The sequence below is a fragment of the Bombyx mori genome, chromosome 8 (assembly GCF_030269925.1).
Source record: "Bombyx mori chromosome 8, ASM3026992v2".
Taxonomy (NCBI): domain Eukaryota; kingdom Metazoa; phylum Arthropoda; class Insecta; order Lepidoptera; family Bombycidae; genus Bombyx; species Bombyx mori.
In genome coordinates, this window is record NC_085114.1 from 6,858,791 (window position 1) to 6,874,873 (window position 16,083).

General features: G+C 37.9%; 1 protein-coding gene across 4 annotated transcripts in view; it reads left to right on the plus strand.

Annotated features, from left to right (window-relative positions):
- LOC101743473 (putative phospholipase B-like lamina ancestor) overlaps positions 1-13,183 on the plus strand; it is a 32,871-nt gene extending 19,688 nt beyond the window's left edge. For 3 of the 4 annotated variants that reach the window (XM_004932030.5, XM_062669701.1, XM_021351993.3), the window contains 9 exons: positions 5,471-5,846; positions 7,026-7,175; positions 7,578-7,830; positions 8,346-8,617; positions 8,924-9,161; positions 10,341-10,540; positions 11,100-11,256; positions 11,705-12,014; positions 12,606-13,183. In XM_004932030.5, coding sequence (XP_004932087.1) covers positions 5,728-5,846; positions 7,026-7,175; positions 7,578-7,830; positions 8,346-8,617; positions 8,924-9,161; positions 10,341-10,540; positions 11,100-11,256; positions 11,705-12,014; positions 12,606-12,940 — 2,034 coding nt within the window. In that variant the 5' untranslated portion in view covers positions 5,471-5,727 and the 3' untranslated portion in view covers positions 12,941-13,183. Of the gene's footprint in view, positions 1-3,954; positions 4,150-5,470; positions 5,847-7,025; positions 7,176-7,577; positions 7,831-8,345; positions 8,618-8,923; positions 9,162-10,340; positions 10,541-11,099; positions 11,257-11,704; positions 12,015-12,605 lie in introns of those variants that run through there. The other variant, XM_012695510.4, reaches the window with a different exon arrangement.
- The last annotated feature ends 2,900 nt before the right edge of the window (positions 13,184-16,083 follow it).

The following is a 16,083-nucleotide window of genomic DNA, read 5'->3' on the forward strand; positions in this document are numbered from 1 at the left end:
ACTGAAAAGCACACTAATTGAAATCGAAATGTAAACGATTCGCCTCGGGACAAGTACGATCTGCGATGTGACGTGTGGCAACTAGCAATGCCTGCGCTTACGGTTCGTCATACCCGCGTTTACGTCTGTCCGTCGCCGCGCTTGCATCTCTTAGGCCCCCCGCGCACTAAGCAGCCAGGCTGCGGCAACCAAAATATTTGAGCAGCCAGTTATAGCAGCCAATCGACGCCAATTTATGATCTTTTCGTCGAGCGATTTGGACTTTATCTCGTAAAAAACGCAAAGCAAAGAAAAGACACTGGATTCATCCTCTTTTTCTAGAACGCAATTCAAAGGGCTTATTCTATAACGATTTTAAAGATGTTCATACATACCCAGACCGGTTTTTTTAAATACAAGAGATTGTACAAGCATGCTGTGTCACATAACTAACATTTGGCAAAACGAATATGCATTGGCTGCTACAGCAAGTGCGCGGGGACTGACGGCAGCCACATACATTTGCCAACACTCGCTCTGTGTGTGCGCGGGCTCCCATACAACGCCATATATTCGTCTGGCTGCCGCAGCCAGGCCGCCTAGTGCGCGGGGAGTCATACTTCACCTAGCTGTAACCAAGTCGACGTATCGGAGCTGTTGATCCAATTTGATTACGTGCTTACGTTAGATTGACGCCTGTTTGACGCCGCGGCGCCGAGGCGAAACGCGATACGATGACGATCCCTTTCCGAGTTGATATGTATGCTATAACCCTAAATAGGCAGGGATTATTACCGGCCTCTTTGGATATATGTACCTATATAGGCACTTATATTTCTTAAGATTGCGAAGGAGAGTAATGTAGGAATTGCAATAGTATATTTTAAATACAAAGTAAAATTTATCTTAACATTTGAATTTTTTAAGCATTATTAATTAACTAAGACGATCGATAGTGCCACATCCCTATCCGTTGAAATTAAATTGTCTATACTCGGAGACGAAATGTCTATGAGCAAAGCGGATACCGTTTGAAAAAACATATCCACAGTTCCAGGGGAATCCCGTCAATGTAAGAAGAATAATATTCAATGTTTTAAAGTTATGAGCTCTCATAAAATAGTTTCAAACACGAGTACACTGGAAAACCTTTAAAGAGGTGTGCAAAAATAAGTTTACGCGCGAGAGCATCATCATAAAATTGGTTAAATTCAAATGTGCTCGCTATAAGTGGAAGAACGCACCGGCTAATATTGATTTACATTCGATTTGTTTATGTTTTCCGCGGACGTACATACTCTTCGCGAATTCGAGCTCCTCTAATATTTATAATAAAATAACATAAATTTACACAGAGCTGCCAGAATAGCTCCGGCGCAAATAAATGTTGGATCTATTTCGGTGAGATATTTACAGTTAACGAGAAATTACAATTTTATTTCGCGTCCAAAAAATATTTACCTTATTCGAGATTCACATGCGGTTTACCATTCGTCCACTGATATCGCGTAAGTCAAATGTTTGATGTTGTGGAGAAACTTAATTATTTCTAAACGCATGTACCTATCAACTTAATTATGTTTTCGATAGTACCGCTTATTATTTGGGCATGATTTTTTGTGTACAAAATGATAATATGTATTCGGGAGTCAGGACACAAAGAGCTTTTTTCTTACCTATGCTGATAGCCTTGAGAGGCTATTTCAGCTTCTCCCTAACGTGTGTAGGTGAGCTCACGGGGCTCAAACCGGAGTGTTGCTAACACTGACCCTAGCAAGAGCAGTGCTTCGCAGAATCTACCACCGGATCGGAAACGCGATCCACTGAGAAGATCCGGCGAGAAACTCAGTGGGCGACAAAAAGAGCGTTATTTGCAGTTACTATGGCGCTAGGTTTTGTTTCTTATGACAAACACGATGGTTCGAGTTACAATGATGACAGTACGGAAGCACTTAAATTAGAACATTGAGTACATTCGCACCTATACGCTTCATACTAATTGTAGTGATGCTATAAATATCTTTTGGCCACAAAACTGTCAAAGTCTGAAATTGCAAGAGCCGACTTTAAACGCTGTTACATTATACACATGTAATTGTGATTTTTTAGGTCATAAACTATGATATGAAGGATATTTAGGTAGATTAGAGTACTCGATTATTCAAATAGAGATAAACCTCAATATCGCGTAGTTTTTAAATCGATCACGAATAAACAATCTGAATTCGCATATAATCACGTCTTTACAGTAAGCTATAATTCAGAATCTTATATGCATTAAATCGTTTTGCAAGATTGTGTTTGAAGTATCTTAAATCTGCTCCTATTTTAGGCTACGATCATAGCGGTTCTCGGAAATCCCTCAGTTTTAAGCATTATATACAAAGCATTGTATCAATTTGATGAATGTATAATCGTTATATGAGTCCATGTTTCCATGGGCTCTTTTCATTGTCCATTGTGCTGGAAAATGTTCATAAATCTAGCGTGTTTATTGTACGTGTTTTGAATATGTCACACCTTTATCATTACATGTGTATTCGGTATAAATTTTCAATATGGTCAATTGATAAATTATTTAACCCTTGAATACATTGTTGTAACACAAAATGAACAAGATCATGAGTATTCATTCATTTTTACCGGTATCTAAATTCGAACTGATCTCTAAATGAAGACAAACAGTACCATTAGAGATTCCCGCTACAACACCCAAATCATTCACCAAAAATGAGGAAACATCGAAAAATTATATTTTACTGAAGGTTTTTCTAACAGTACATACGCAATGTAACACGATTAAAAAAATCAAGACACCCGCGACATCTACTTTTTAACTATACTTGAGACCTTAGAACTTATACCTCAAGATGGGTGGCGTATTTACGTTGTAGATGTCTATGGGCTCCAGTAACCACTTAAGGTGGGCTGTGAGCCCGTCCACCCGTCTAAGCAATAAAAAATATATAAAAAAAACCGCGATCTGTCAGAAGAATCTATGTTCGTCAGTTGTTTTCGTTATAACTAGCTCACAAAATTTGAAATTCCTATGATGACAAGTATTAGTACTTTCTACGGCAGGCGCGAGTAGTAGATATAATTAAAATTAATTTCACAGTTTAATCTCGCGTTTATTTATTTCCGTCGTTTCGGCGTCTAGTGGGGGCAACGTGGTAGCGATATATGGACGTTGCCCCCGGTCTGCCTCGGGTGAGTTCTGTCTCATCCGAGGTCGGACGTGGATTGCTGAACGATAAGGAGCTACGGTTCTGAACGGCTAGTTGGAAGTACGACGCTTTACTCCTCACCCAAAAAAGTTGCTCTAGCCGTCAGATTTAATAAATAGTAACAATAAAATGTTTCTTTTTAAGTAATTTAATGCAATAATATATTACGTACTCGCGACCCGCCCTCGCTTCACTTCGGAAACTGTAATTTATTATTGATTTCTCCACTATTTAATGGATGTTATTATAAATATAAGCCTTCCTCTTCAATTACTCTATCTATTAAAAAAAACCGCATCAAAATCCGTTGCGTAGTTTTAAAGATTTATACATACATAGGGATATAGGGACAGAGAAATCGACTTTGTTTTATACTAAGTAGTGATTTGTAACAAACTTAAAACAACTAACAGAGCATCGGAAAAAATATATTTTGCTCTCTAAAAACGTGTGAACGAAAAATCTTGTGTGTTTTTGACAGAAAATAGCACAATATCGAAAAGCAAAGCTGAAGTATTGTTCACGTTTTTGTTATCAATTAGTAGTTTGAAAAGATTAAGGGATTGAAAAAGTTAAACATTATGCATACTTTGTTATTTTATAGAGAAAGCAAAGAATTCGCTTCTCTCCATTTCTGTTAGGGTAATTACTTACTTTTGATAACGGAGACGCAATCCTTAAACATTAGAGTATCTTTTATTGATATTATGATAACCGTTATATCTACCTGCCTGCCTATGAACATTTACCAGTTAATGCAAGAACTCACATAAAGTATCAACATATTTATTTGAATTTAACACGTAAATCTCGTGTTATAAATATTAAAATAATTCTAGAAAAGTGCTTCTGTTAAATTTAAATATTATTTTACATGAAAATATTTCCACTTTTATAAAGTTTAGTGCTTTTCAATTTGTGTCCTACATGTGTTTTGTTATAGGTTTGTATTTACAATGCAGAACTACATATTTTTGTTGTTTTTCTGAAAAAGGCAATTTTCGGACAAAACTCACATTCTTATTGTCTTATTTTCCATCACTTCTATTCCAAGTATGATTGTTGATAATGCTAATTTTGGTAGACAGACACTGTTACAATTTATCCTCTCATTGTTCTTAACATTGTACTAAGTTATTGAAATGTTCCGTTTTGAATTAGATTTCCTTATCAATGATTATTGTGTTATAAACGCTTTGGTACGTGTAACAAACATCTATTCTATGAGTTTGAATATTTTAACCAAATTTTTATTATTTTTTATTATGGTCTATTAAAAAGAGTTATGTACTATCGTGTAAAGTTACATAAATAGTAATTACATAGTATTTGACACACAGTTTGAACTCGTTGTTGTTCTTCATATTTATTATAGTTTTAATTATAAAATTAAAATTGTTATTAAACAATTTCAATAATAGGTTACGATAAACATTGCAACGTATTTATGGATGCGTATTGTGAGCTCACACAGGCGGATACCATCACCACACCTATTTATGTCGCGAGATAGCCATACGCTTTATTTGAAAGGGTGGGCCAACCGTGATACCATACTGTAGATTTTTTTTATTATTATTTCTTTAGAGTAAGCTGTCGTAAGACATTCAACCGTAGTTTTGAGAAAAATCTAAAAGTTTTTAATTTTATTTTTATTGCTTAAGTGTGTGGACGAGCTCATGACTTACCTGAGTGGTTACCGAAGTACATAGACATCAACAAAGTAAATGCCGCAACCTACCTTGAGATATGAGTTCTAAGGTCTCAATTTTTACAGTACAACGGCTGCCCCACCCTTCGAACCGAAACGCATTACTGCTTCATGGCAGAAATAGGCAGGGTGGTACCTACCCGTGCGGACTCACAAGACGTAGTATCACCAGAGTTCAAAAATCACTCCTAAATGTGGAATTCACGTTATCAAATCTATAGGCTTCCTTAATCACTTAATACTATACTTAACCAGTACTAGTCATTGCAAGCAAGCAAGAGTTAGTACCAACACCCTACATCTGCCGCAAAACAGCCGTGCATTTGAAGGGTGAGACAGCCATTACTTACGCATTATACCTACTATACCATTCATTATTAAAACCCATATCTCAGGATTAATGTCTACATAATGAAAATAAAAGTGGCATAAAAGCAATGTTTTGTGACGCTGAACTAGATTTAGGACAACAACCAGTACAAAGCTATGTTAGAAGTAAAAACCTCATCCGAAACATGAAGTTGTAAATTTAATGTTTCCTTTTCCATTGCAGGGTTTAAGAACATAAGTGCGAAACGGGTGTCTACCCAGAAGAATAAAGCGGCAAAAATAACACTAAATGCCGACTCCGGGCCCAGCCGTTGGAGCAACATCACCATAACAACCTGGTCCCTTAACCTCTTTGATGGTCACTTCTCCACTAGAAAAGATTATATACACTCATTGTCACTTCATTATTATTAAATTCCTAAACATCTTCTTCATATCTTAGTTTATCTTGTTTATTATTTATTTCAACTCGAGCTGAAGATGAGCAAGATTCTGAAAGTAGTGGGCGCCTCATGGCTGCAAACGAAAATTAGTTCTTACGTCCTCGGTATACTTGGTGTACTAGCTATCTTGGCGCTTTTTGCGGGACAGATGGAAAGGTAAATATTTTTTTTATTGCTTAGATGGGTGGACGAGCTCACAGCCCACCTGGTGTTAAGTGGTTACTGGAGCCCATAGACATCTACAACGTAAATGCGCCACCCACCTTGAGATGTAAATTCTAAGGTCTCAAGTATAGTTACAACGGCTGCCCTACCCTTCAAACCGAAACGCATTACTGCTTCACGGCAGAAATAGGCAGGGCGGTGATACCTATCCGCGCGGACTCACAAGAGGTCCTACCACCAGTAATTAACATAGTCTACTTTTACTGCCGCGAGGGCCCGTTCTATCTAATAGTTGTGGTAATATATCGATGGTTGCAATGCAAGGGCACAGCTGAGCTGCTGCCCACCATAAATACTATTCTGAAAAAGGGGCGGAGAACATTTCTTTTGTAATGAGAAAACTTAGAAAATTCATAGACCCCTTTCTTTAGATCACATATAACATAAATAAAAATCGTGTTATAACAAATATGTATTAAAAGAATTGTCAGTAATAAGGAAACGTTTTATGCTAGACTTTGTACTCCATCTTAATGCGTCTACTATAATTGGTTCGCAGTATGTTTCCCTGTTATCAATTGTTTATAACTCTAGTACATACAATTTGCAAGAATAATTTCCATCAGAATTATATTGTTACCATTTTGTTATAAAATAATTTATCGCAAACAAAGTTGTTTTAAGGATAACGATGAAGATGTAAACAATACATTATGTATTTGGATATACGGCCCATTTGATGTTAACACACAATCATGTCAATCTCAATGGTGACGCTTTGTAGTCACATGATAGCCACAGAAAAAGCCCAATATGTCTATAATCTATGAGGATTGCGAGGACAAATTAAATGGTCCAAGTAAATCAGTCATTTGGTAAAAAAAAGTAGTAATCACCATAACAGAATGTATCACTACATAGTATAAAACAAAGTCGCTTTATCTGTTCCTATATCCCTATATATGCTTAAATCTTTAAAATTACGCAACGGATTTTGATGCGGTTTTTTTTAATATATAGAGTGATTGAAGAGGAAGGTTTATGTGTATAATAACATCCATTAAATAGTGGAGAAATCAATAATAAATTACAGTTTCCGAAGCGAAGCGAGGGCGGATCGCTAGTTTACTAATAAACATACACATTTTTTTTATAAATTTAACATTGTAGAAGTCAAGAGGACGGTAACTACGCAGCCACAGTATTTTATTCGGAGAAAACAGGATATCACATTGAATATTGGGGTCAAAGCAACGACCTCGCCGTGATCCCTAAAGGAGTCGCCCGTGCTTATTTTCGAATGGACATTGATACGACAGGGTGAGTACTTGACAAACGACCCAAGATTATATTATCGCAGCTGCTCATTTGGTTACTTGGTAAACTTTAAATAACGTGTAAAATAATGAATGAAAAAAATTATTAAAATCACCGCACTACCTCAAACAGTCACATTGATGTTGATGATGACAAATGAATAGATATTTAAAAAAAATCATATATAAAAAAAATAATCTAATATTTAAAAAAAAAATACATGCCCGCTGAGTTTCTTGCCAATTCTTCTCAGGACGGAGGCTAGTTCTTGTGAATTGGCGGTAGTTCTTTTGACGTTCAACAAGTATGTACTTTCATTTATATTGAATAATTTTTTTTTATTTGATTTGATTCTGAAGTCAGATCGAATTAAGATATTAAATTCATAATTTCCAATTGTTTTAGTTGGTCTATTTTGGAAATAGAAACTGAAGGTTCGTACCACGATGAGATTCAAGCTTATGCGGCAGGCATCGTCGAAGGGGCACTGACCTGGTACTTAATTCACACACATTTAGAAAACACTATTAGATATCAATGTGACAATACACCTATAGAGAAACAGTGCAACAAACTTAGGGATGCTTTGACGAGATCGCTTGAAATTTGGAAGAATCGCGCTTCGGAGCTTTCTGATATCGATCCATTTTGGCACCACGTAAGTTATAATACATTATTACAGTTTAATATAAAATAGCTTTTCAATGTCTATACGTATAAACTTAGAAAAATCGTGAATGTGTAATTTTCGTTTCTGTTTCGTTTCTATTCGATACATTACTTTTATACAAACTGAAAACATATTAGTTCGTGCCTTGCTTTGTACATGCGACTACCCTTTTAAGACCATCGTAGAATCGCGAGCGCAAATTTCCTCAAAAACTCACAGCCCACCTGGTGTTAAGTAGTTACTGGAGCTCATAGACATCTACAACGTAAACGCGCCACCCATCTTGAGATACAAGTTCTAGGTCTCAGTATAGTTATAACGGTTGCCCCACCCTTCAAACCGAAACGCATTACTGCTTCAAGACAGAAATAGGCAGGGCGGTGGTACCTACCCGCGCAGACTCACAAGTGGTCCTACCACCAGTAAAATTTATTAATTTTAACGGTATTAATTTTTTCGCTTTTCTGAACGATCAATAATTGAACTGGTAATTCGTTTATCAGGTGTCTTTACATTACACTCAAATAAATGGGATACTAACCGGATGGAGGCATGGAATAGAACGCAGCATGGAACCATACGATAGTGATATTTCTGACCTATTATGGCTGAATTCAGTGGCCGAGGTTACAGAGCTGCAGCACAAACTCAACATTTCATTGGAAGATGAGATGTTGCAGTCTATCCCTGATATCTCAAGTGCTTTCTTGAGAATCGTCAATGGAACAGGCGATGAAGGCCCGAAGTTGTTTATGGCACAAAACGCAGCTGGGCGGTATGCTATTTTGTTAATTTTGTTACTTTCTGTTGAAAAAATTTTTTTTTTTTTTAAATATTTATAAATTCTTAATTTCCTAATTTATTTACTTACTTGCTCATTTCTAATTTACCTAATGGACGATTTACGCGTACCTATTACTGCAAAAATAAATAACTTTTCCGCATTAATGTGTTTTGCTATCTAAATTGATACTTACAAATTACAAAATAAACCACTCAGTGGAAAACGCCAGACCACTCACTTCTCCAAACATTCAAAACGCACGTCAATCCATGTGTATGTATGTTCGTTCTATTTCAGATATTCATCGATGACTCGAATTTTGAAGAGATACAAATTGAACTATCACAAGACATCAAAGGAGGACTCTGAATCGGTACCGGGAACGTCGATCGATTTTTCAAGTTACCCCGGATCTATTACCAGCCAGGACGAGTTCTATCTTGTGAAAGGGAATAAACATCGAATGGCAGTTGCTGGAACCGCATTGAGAAACTACAATAACAAGCTCTGGCAGGAAGTCAACATTACTGAGCAAGTGAGTTTAATATAATTGATGTTCATGTGAATTTTGATTTAGAACTGGCCTGCTTGCTCTACGCGCTCTGATCAGTTTGTGTTTGAGCTGTAATAGGTTGACTGGCATATCTTAATAATGCAACAATATTTTTGACTTCGGTCTCAGAGACTTATTTATGTCATGCATTTTGCTGACGACTTTTTTTGACTTTTCGCATTCGTGGTCTTCTAAATGCTACAATTGAATATGCAATTTCGAAAAGGGCACATCTCTGAAAATGTAAAATGTTTAGGAAATGAAAAAAACTGATTATTTTCTAAAGCGGTGTAAAATTTTAAATATTAACTTTTGAGATATATTTTAGTGTTAATTAGCAATTGAAAATTACTGGAATTATTATAAAATGGGTGTAGGTAAGCCTCAAAACTACATGTATATGAAAAAACGTATTTGACAAAATATGCGACATGTGCCCTTTTCGAAATTGCATATTCAATTACAGATCCTAAAAACGCTTCTAGAACTGACATGAGCAAAATTTTATTTCGAAAAATATAGTCACGCACTTCGACCAATAATAGTACTATTGATCGAAGGTCACGCGTCTCCGAGCTACTGCTATTCTTCTCCATCAGCTGCATGTAACATTATTTCGCTCATATTCCTGCGTGATTTTTCTCCTGATTTTTATTATTTTTATTTTGGTTATTGCTAATAGATTAGACCCGTTGCGAACCCGTAATTTTGTTGTACTATCCTGCTCTATTTTTGTCGTAGAGGAATCCAGCTTTCCGGTTCATGTGTGGCTTTCTGGTTAAAGTTATTGTCGCAAAGTAGTCGACGACTTTCAAGACCATCACACAGCCTTAAACTAGATGTCCGCATAAAATAACCCCACCCCATCTCTCCTGTCGGTGTCGTAAAAGACGACTGCACAATACACGTACCTACTTATTTCTGCCGTGAAGCAGTAATGTGCTTCGGTTTCAAGTGTGGGGCAGCCGCTGTGACTATACTTGAGACCTTAGAACTTATATCTCAAGGTGGGTGCCGCATTTACGTCGTAGATGTCTGTGGACCCTAGGGCTCCAGTACCCACTTAACACCAGATGGGCTGTGAGCTCGTCCACCTATCAAAGCTATAAAAAAAATAAAAATAAAAACTTTAATATCAATAAAAGGTACAATTTTGTTTAGGTCCCCGCTGGACCTCGTATAACTGCTGCGAACCATCTGGCCACCAACGTAAGCTCTTGGGGCCATATCATTGCCAAAAACAACTCCGGATCCGCATCGAAGCAGTGGCTGATCGTCGACCTCAATAGATTCGATACCCTTTCTGAACACCACGAAAAACAAAAGCACGGACACAGTGAAGTTGTCACCGAAATTTCAAAGTAAGTGTACCAGTCTACAATTGTGTTCATTGTAAGTTAAAGTACACGGATAAAAATGAATACATTAAAAAAAAACATTAGACCTCCTAAGATTTATTTTCGAACTGAAGTTTCATTTATTGAGGAACACGAGAAATCTGTGAGTGCCGATGTCAAACTGTCATAATACTGATTCTATGAATACAGAGCCTCAGGATTTGCATCAATTTTGGTGATAGCTAGGTTAGCATATACTAAAGCACCACAAAATGTCCCGCAAGCAGTTATATTGTAGATTTTGAATTTGAAACAGTAGGATTGCCTGACAAGGTTTGCGGTAACATAGAAAAAGGACCATTTAGGAGCATTTAGCATAGTGAAGGAGAGTCGTTAAGTGGATGGCCGCTACTATCTTTGTACCCTCATAAAAGCCGCACGAACCTCAGCACAGGGACTTCGTTGGAGGTTCACCCTTTGGCCAAAAAAAAAACGAAGAGCATACAATCAACTATTTCTGTTAGTTTTATGAAAGATAATAGCAGCTTTACGAAGAGCATACAATCAACTGTTTCTGTTTTAGTGATGTAAGACACACGATATATCGATCTAACAACAGTCATGGCAAAGGCCTGGTGGAATTGGTGGAACAAGTCCCTGGGCTCACGCACTCGGCGGATATTTCTGATGCCTTCCTTGAAAAAGGTTATTGGGCTACGTACGGATTGCCTTTCTTCAAAGTAAGTCAAAAGAAAATATAAATGTCATCATTTTCACTAATTGAACTTGTCCGAAAGTGTACATATCACTATATATATAATTACGCTGACTATATCACAATGTGTTATTCACTTTGATGTCAATAAGTTCTTGTAATTAGCAGCAGAACCGTGAGCTAGTCTACTGGTGAGCACATCTCTATTTGAAAACATTTTAACCTTCTTTAATTATTTTAATCAACACACATATTTAAAAGTTATCATCGTGATACAAAAGGTGACCTACTAACCTAAATTAATTGATTACGGTATTTAAATTTCTCGGTCAAGAACATTTCCGTCAGGTGTAGCGAAAAACATTGTAACTTAGTCTTAGCTAAATGAGTTACAATGCTATTCATTTTTACGACTAATTTATGTTTTAACAAAATATGTTCAAAATATTTCAAACGAATATTAAATGTTTTAGAACGTAGCTGAAAAAACGCATATCAACAAAATGGAGGCATTGCACGGCAAGATATTTTCGGAAACCGAATCACCGAGAGCTGTCATTTTCCAAAAAGGTTACACAAATGCAACAACCGCCGAAGAAATCATTAAACTAATGAGACAGAACAATTTGACTGAAAATCATCGTTCTAAGAACGATACCGTGGATGTTGGTGACATTAATGAGTTTGAAGCAAGTGGGTATTCAACAGTAATGGGAGTTAGAGGAGACATCGTCGACCATCATAAGAAGCCATACGGTATTATCGATACAAAAATTATTTGCGGTAAGTCGTAATACAGTACTAATTTCCAATAAATAAAAAAACAAATAAAGAGAAGTACAATTCGTGTAAGTTATCTAGGCACTCGCGCGAATGACGTAATTCATGCCCAGAGAGCAAAGATCGTCAGTCACTACGGAAAAAAAAAATATTTTTGAGACTAGACAATCCAGTCCAGTAGATAAGAAAAATTGTAGAGGCAAGATCCAAGATGCTTTCAGCACTGAGGCCACAAGCAACGGTGGGGCTCTGGCGGGGAAGCGTGTAGTAGCCTCATGTATTGTTTTATTTTCAAACCTTTTTGTAAATTTTAAGTCATTAAACTCTATTATTTATTTGTGTTCAGTATCCGCTCATATGTTGTGTTAATAGTAGAAACTTTGTAGGTACTTTAAGGATGTATTGTACTGTTCGTTTTCTAACTAAATAAAATTAAAGATAAATTCTAACGGATTATCTACTTGACTTACACGTGTTCGTTGTGCCGTGTAACCGTACGTCAAATTCCTTCATTAAATTAATTTATTTTACTATTTCAATAGTTTTACTTTATGTTTAATATGCTATGTCAATGAAATTATATACCTTTTTCAGCTACTTGGAATAAGACACCTGTAGAGTTCATTGCTGTGTCCGGGCCGCCTTACACAGAAATCCAAGCTAATGCAACAGAGCTTCGAATCAACAAAGGGAATCTGGCACCGATTTACACAAAGGAATTTGATAATCAACCGACCATTAACAGTATCGAGATAAGAGACCTCGTGAAACAACAGATAGAAGAAGCGAAACAGGAAACGCTGGACGAATTCAACAAGAACATAGTCCAGCCCTTCGACTGGTCGAAAAGCGATTTCGTCAACGACACACATCGAGGGCTACCAGACAAGTGGGCGTTTGTATCATTCAAACCAAACTGGTCCTGGTGAATCTCCGTATCACACATTCATAATAAAATATGTACCTTGTATAAATAATTTTACATTCGTTTTTATACCACTTTAGGTAATTTTTTATCTTTTTAACATCACATTTTGTTTACACTTTTTTCTTTTGCAATTAACATAAAAATTTCAACATTCTTAGTAAAGTCAATTAATTTCCTAGTGTTGTTTCCGTCCAAGTTGTACTTCGTGTATCTCGCTGTTATTGTAGTTATATTTAGAGGAAAATAATTTTAATTCAATGTCACTAAAGGACTTGTTCCATAATCTCCAATTGATTGACCTTCATTTTAATTCAGGGAAATTTTAAAATTTACCTTTTTGATCGCCAGAAGCTATGAAGAAAACTCAACAACTTAGCTTCTATGTAATATGCTGCTATGTGTTTGGCGATTGTGAAATAAACCCTTTAAGACTTATTTATTCAATTTGTGTCAGTGTTGTTCATGTCTATTTGGATATAGGTTGATTTACTTAATGTTTTACATTTCCTTCACGCGACACCGCTTAAATCATATTTCATTTTACTTTTAGCTTTACGTCTCTGCTGTGAGCAATTGTTACAAAAAAATTAATGAAAATTCGCCCCAAAAAAAAACTTCAAAAATGCACGTGCAAATCATTCATAAATCTTATTAAATCTTAGTTTGGTCTTTTCGCTACCAATTTTTAATCATGCTTTTCAAACTTTTATTTTTTATATATATCTATAAAGTTCATTTTGAAAATTTTATATTTTCATTTTCATGTCACAAAAAATAAATGTATTTTATATGTATGTATAGTGAGTGTTAATAAAAATGAAGTGACCAAAACAAAATTTCGATTTTGCTCTCGAAAATAAATAAAGAATTAAAAAAATGTGTTTTATTACCTACCTCCCGTGTACTCGCAAAGCATTACTATAATATTAAATTATACACTTCGATACTCGCTTAAGATGTACCGCCTCAATACAAAAAAGGAGTGTTGTAAAGCAATTTAAGTATTTACTCTAAAATTCAACATCTTTCTTTAATTTTGTGTAGATGTGCTAGGGTTATAAGTTACGGTCCTCTTGCCGTATTATCGCGTATTAGTTTTAGCTTTAGCGTATCGCGGAGCCTGGTGTAGTCCTATTGATCAATGTGACTTTTCCGGTGTTCAAGTCCTGCAAACATTTAAAATTTCCTAATAAAATACGTATATGTAGACGAATGACTTCCACGATGAACATATAAAATCGTGTCATGAAAATTTTACCTGCTAAAAATAAGATTTTCGTAATTACTGTACAATTGAGTTATGATCTCGTTTCCAGTTGGAAAAGGGGCATTACAATGGGCACTAGTAACCACTTAACACCCAAGTGCGTAAGCTCACTAGGCTATGGCTTAAAAAAAAAAACCCAATAGAGATCACACCGTGAATGCCGCCACTTGGAGATGGGTCGAAATTTATAAATTACGTTGCCGGTTTGCAATATATTATATTTCAAATAGTTAAGAAAAATCTAGACACTATGGACATAAAATATACAGTACATTCATGTTTCTGATTAACTCATACCATAGCTATTTTTAGTAAGTGCGTCACGCTGCTATTTCACGTCTTCCCTCTTCGTTTGTTTTTACATAGCAGGAGGTATGTCGTGGACGGGCTTGCGGTGCGCACTCTGCGTGCTGTGGGTCTCGTCTGCGGGGGAGTTGCCGGACTTCGACCGGGCGCGTCCGTAGGTGGCGGATCACGGGCCTCTGGGTAATAGTCACAGGGGCATCGCTCCTTCTCTCCCGTTGTGTTACGGCGGGAGAGATTGAGCGACGCGGACCAAAACCAGCACCGGGGGCTACACGCTCTCCTCCCCCTTCACCTGCTGAAGGGTGGTTCTTCTGGAGATGCGTGGGCCTCCACTTTTTTCCCTTTTCTTTGTTACTTTATTGTTTTGTTTTTACTGTCCCTTGGTTATTTTTATTTATCTTAAGTTTTACCCTGTCTCTTTCTCTTCTTTTGTTTCCGTTCATTGTTTTATTTTACACGCCTTTCTATTCTTCTTCGCCTGTGGTTTTATTTTGTTTTATTTGGTTTTATTTTCATCTTCTTTCCCTCTCATACCCAATTCTAAGCTCTGACACCCGGCGAGAGAATGAATGGCTGGTGGGGGACCAGTCGTTAGGGTGTCCCAGGGAACCGTACCCCGGGTTAAAAAAAAAAATAAAAATTTATGTAATGGCCAGTTTAAAAAAGTTATTACCCCAGGAGGGTACCTCCCGCTCAGCGGGAGGAGAATCCCTCCGTGTGGCCGACTCGTCGGACGCACGCTGCCCCGCGTACTCTGGGGGGGGCAAAAACTGCCTAGACGTCAGGTCCGGGAAGGACGGAGTTCAAAAGAAGAAAATTATGTCCGAGAAGGACCCTGAAGTAAGCTCCTTAAGAGCCGATGTCGTGTCGGACAACGATATGGCCACAGTTGGTTCGGCCCAGTCGTCGACCCATTCGTCGCCGACACGACGACGGCGGAAAAGGGTGCTCAATATAAGCTCGGACGGGCTGAGTAGCAGCTCCGGCTCGGAGGCTCAGGATCCGACAGGTGTGAAGCCCAGAGCAGTCACGCCGTCAAAGCGTGGACGGGGACGCCCTGCGACCACAGGGCAGTACGTTGGCATGGCCGCTGCCAGGCAAGCGTACCTCAAGGCACAAAAAGAGGAGAAGGAGCTCACTGAGAGCGCGCGCACCACACGCCATAAGAGGAGAGCGGCTGAAGGGTCTGTCCCTAAGCCCGATGCCGAGCGTAGGCTCCATCAAAGTGCAGAGGTGGCCCTGATGGTCGCCGCCAAATCCAGCAGCCCGAAGGGCACGTACGTGCGTGCACTGAAGGAGTTGGCAGTCACTGTCAAGGAGGCCACGGAGGACCTTGTGGGCTACACCGCAGCCGAAGAGGCTAAGAGACTGCGAGCGGTCAACGTCAAGCAGGAGCAGGAGATCCTGCAACTGCGTAAGGAGCTCGATGAAGTTAGAAGGGAGTTGGCGAGGGTTTCGCAGGTGCTAGCGTTGCCCACATCGACTGCGACCCCGGCCCCGAACACCAAGGAGGAAGAGGAGGAGTTGCGCCTACAGCGCATTATGCGAGCTGTCGGCACTATGCTCGACGC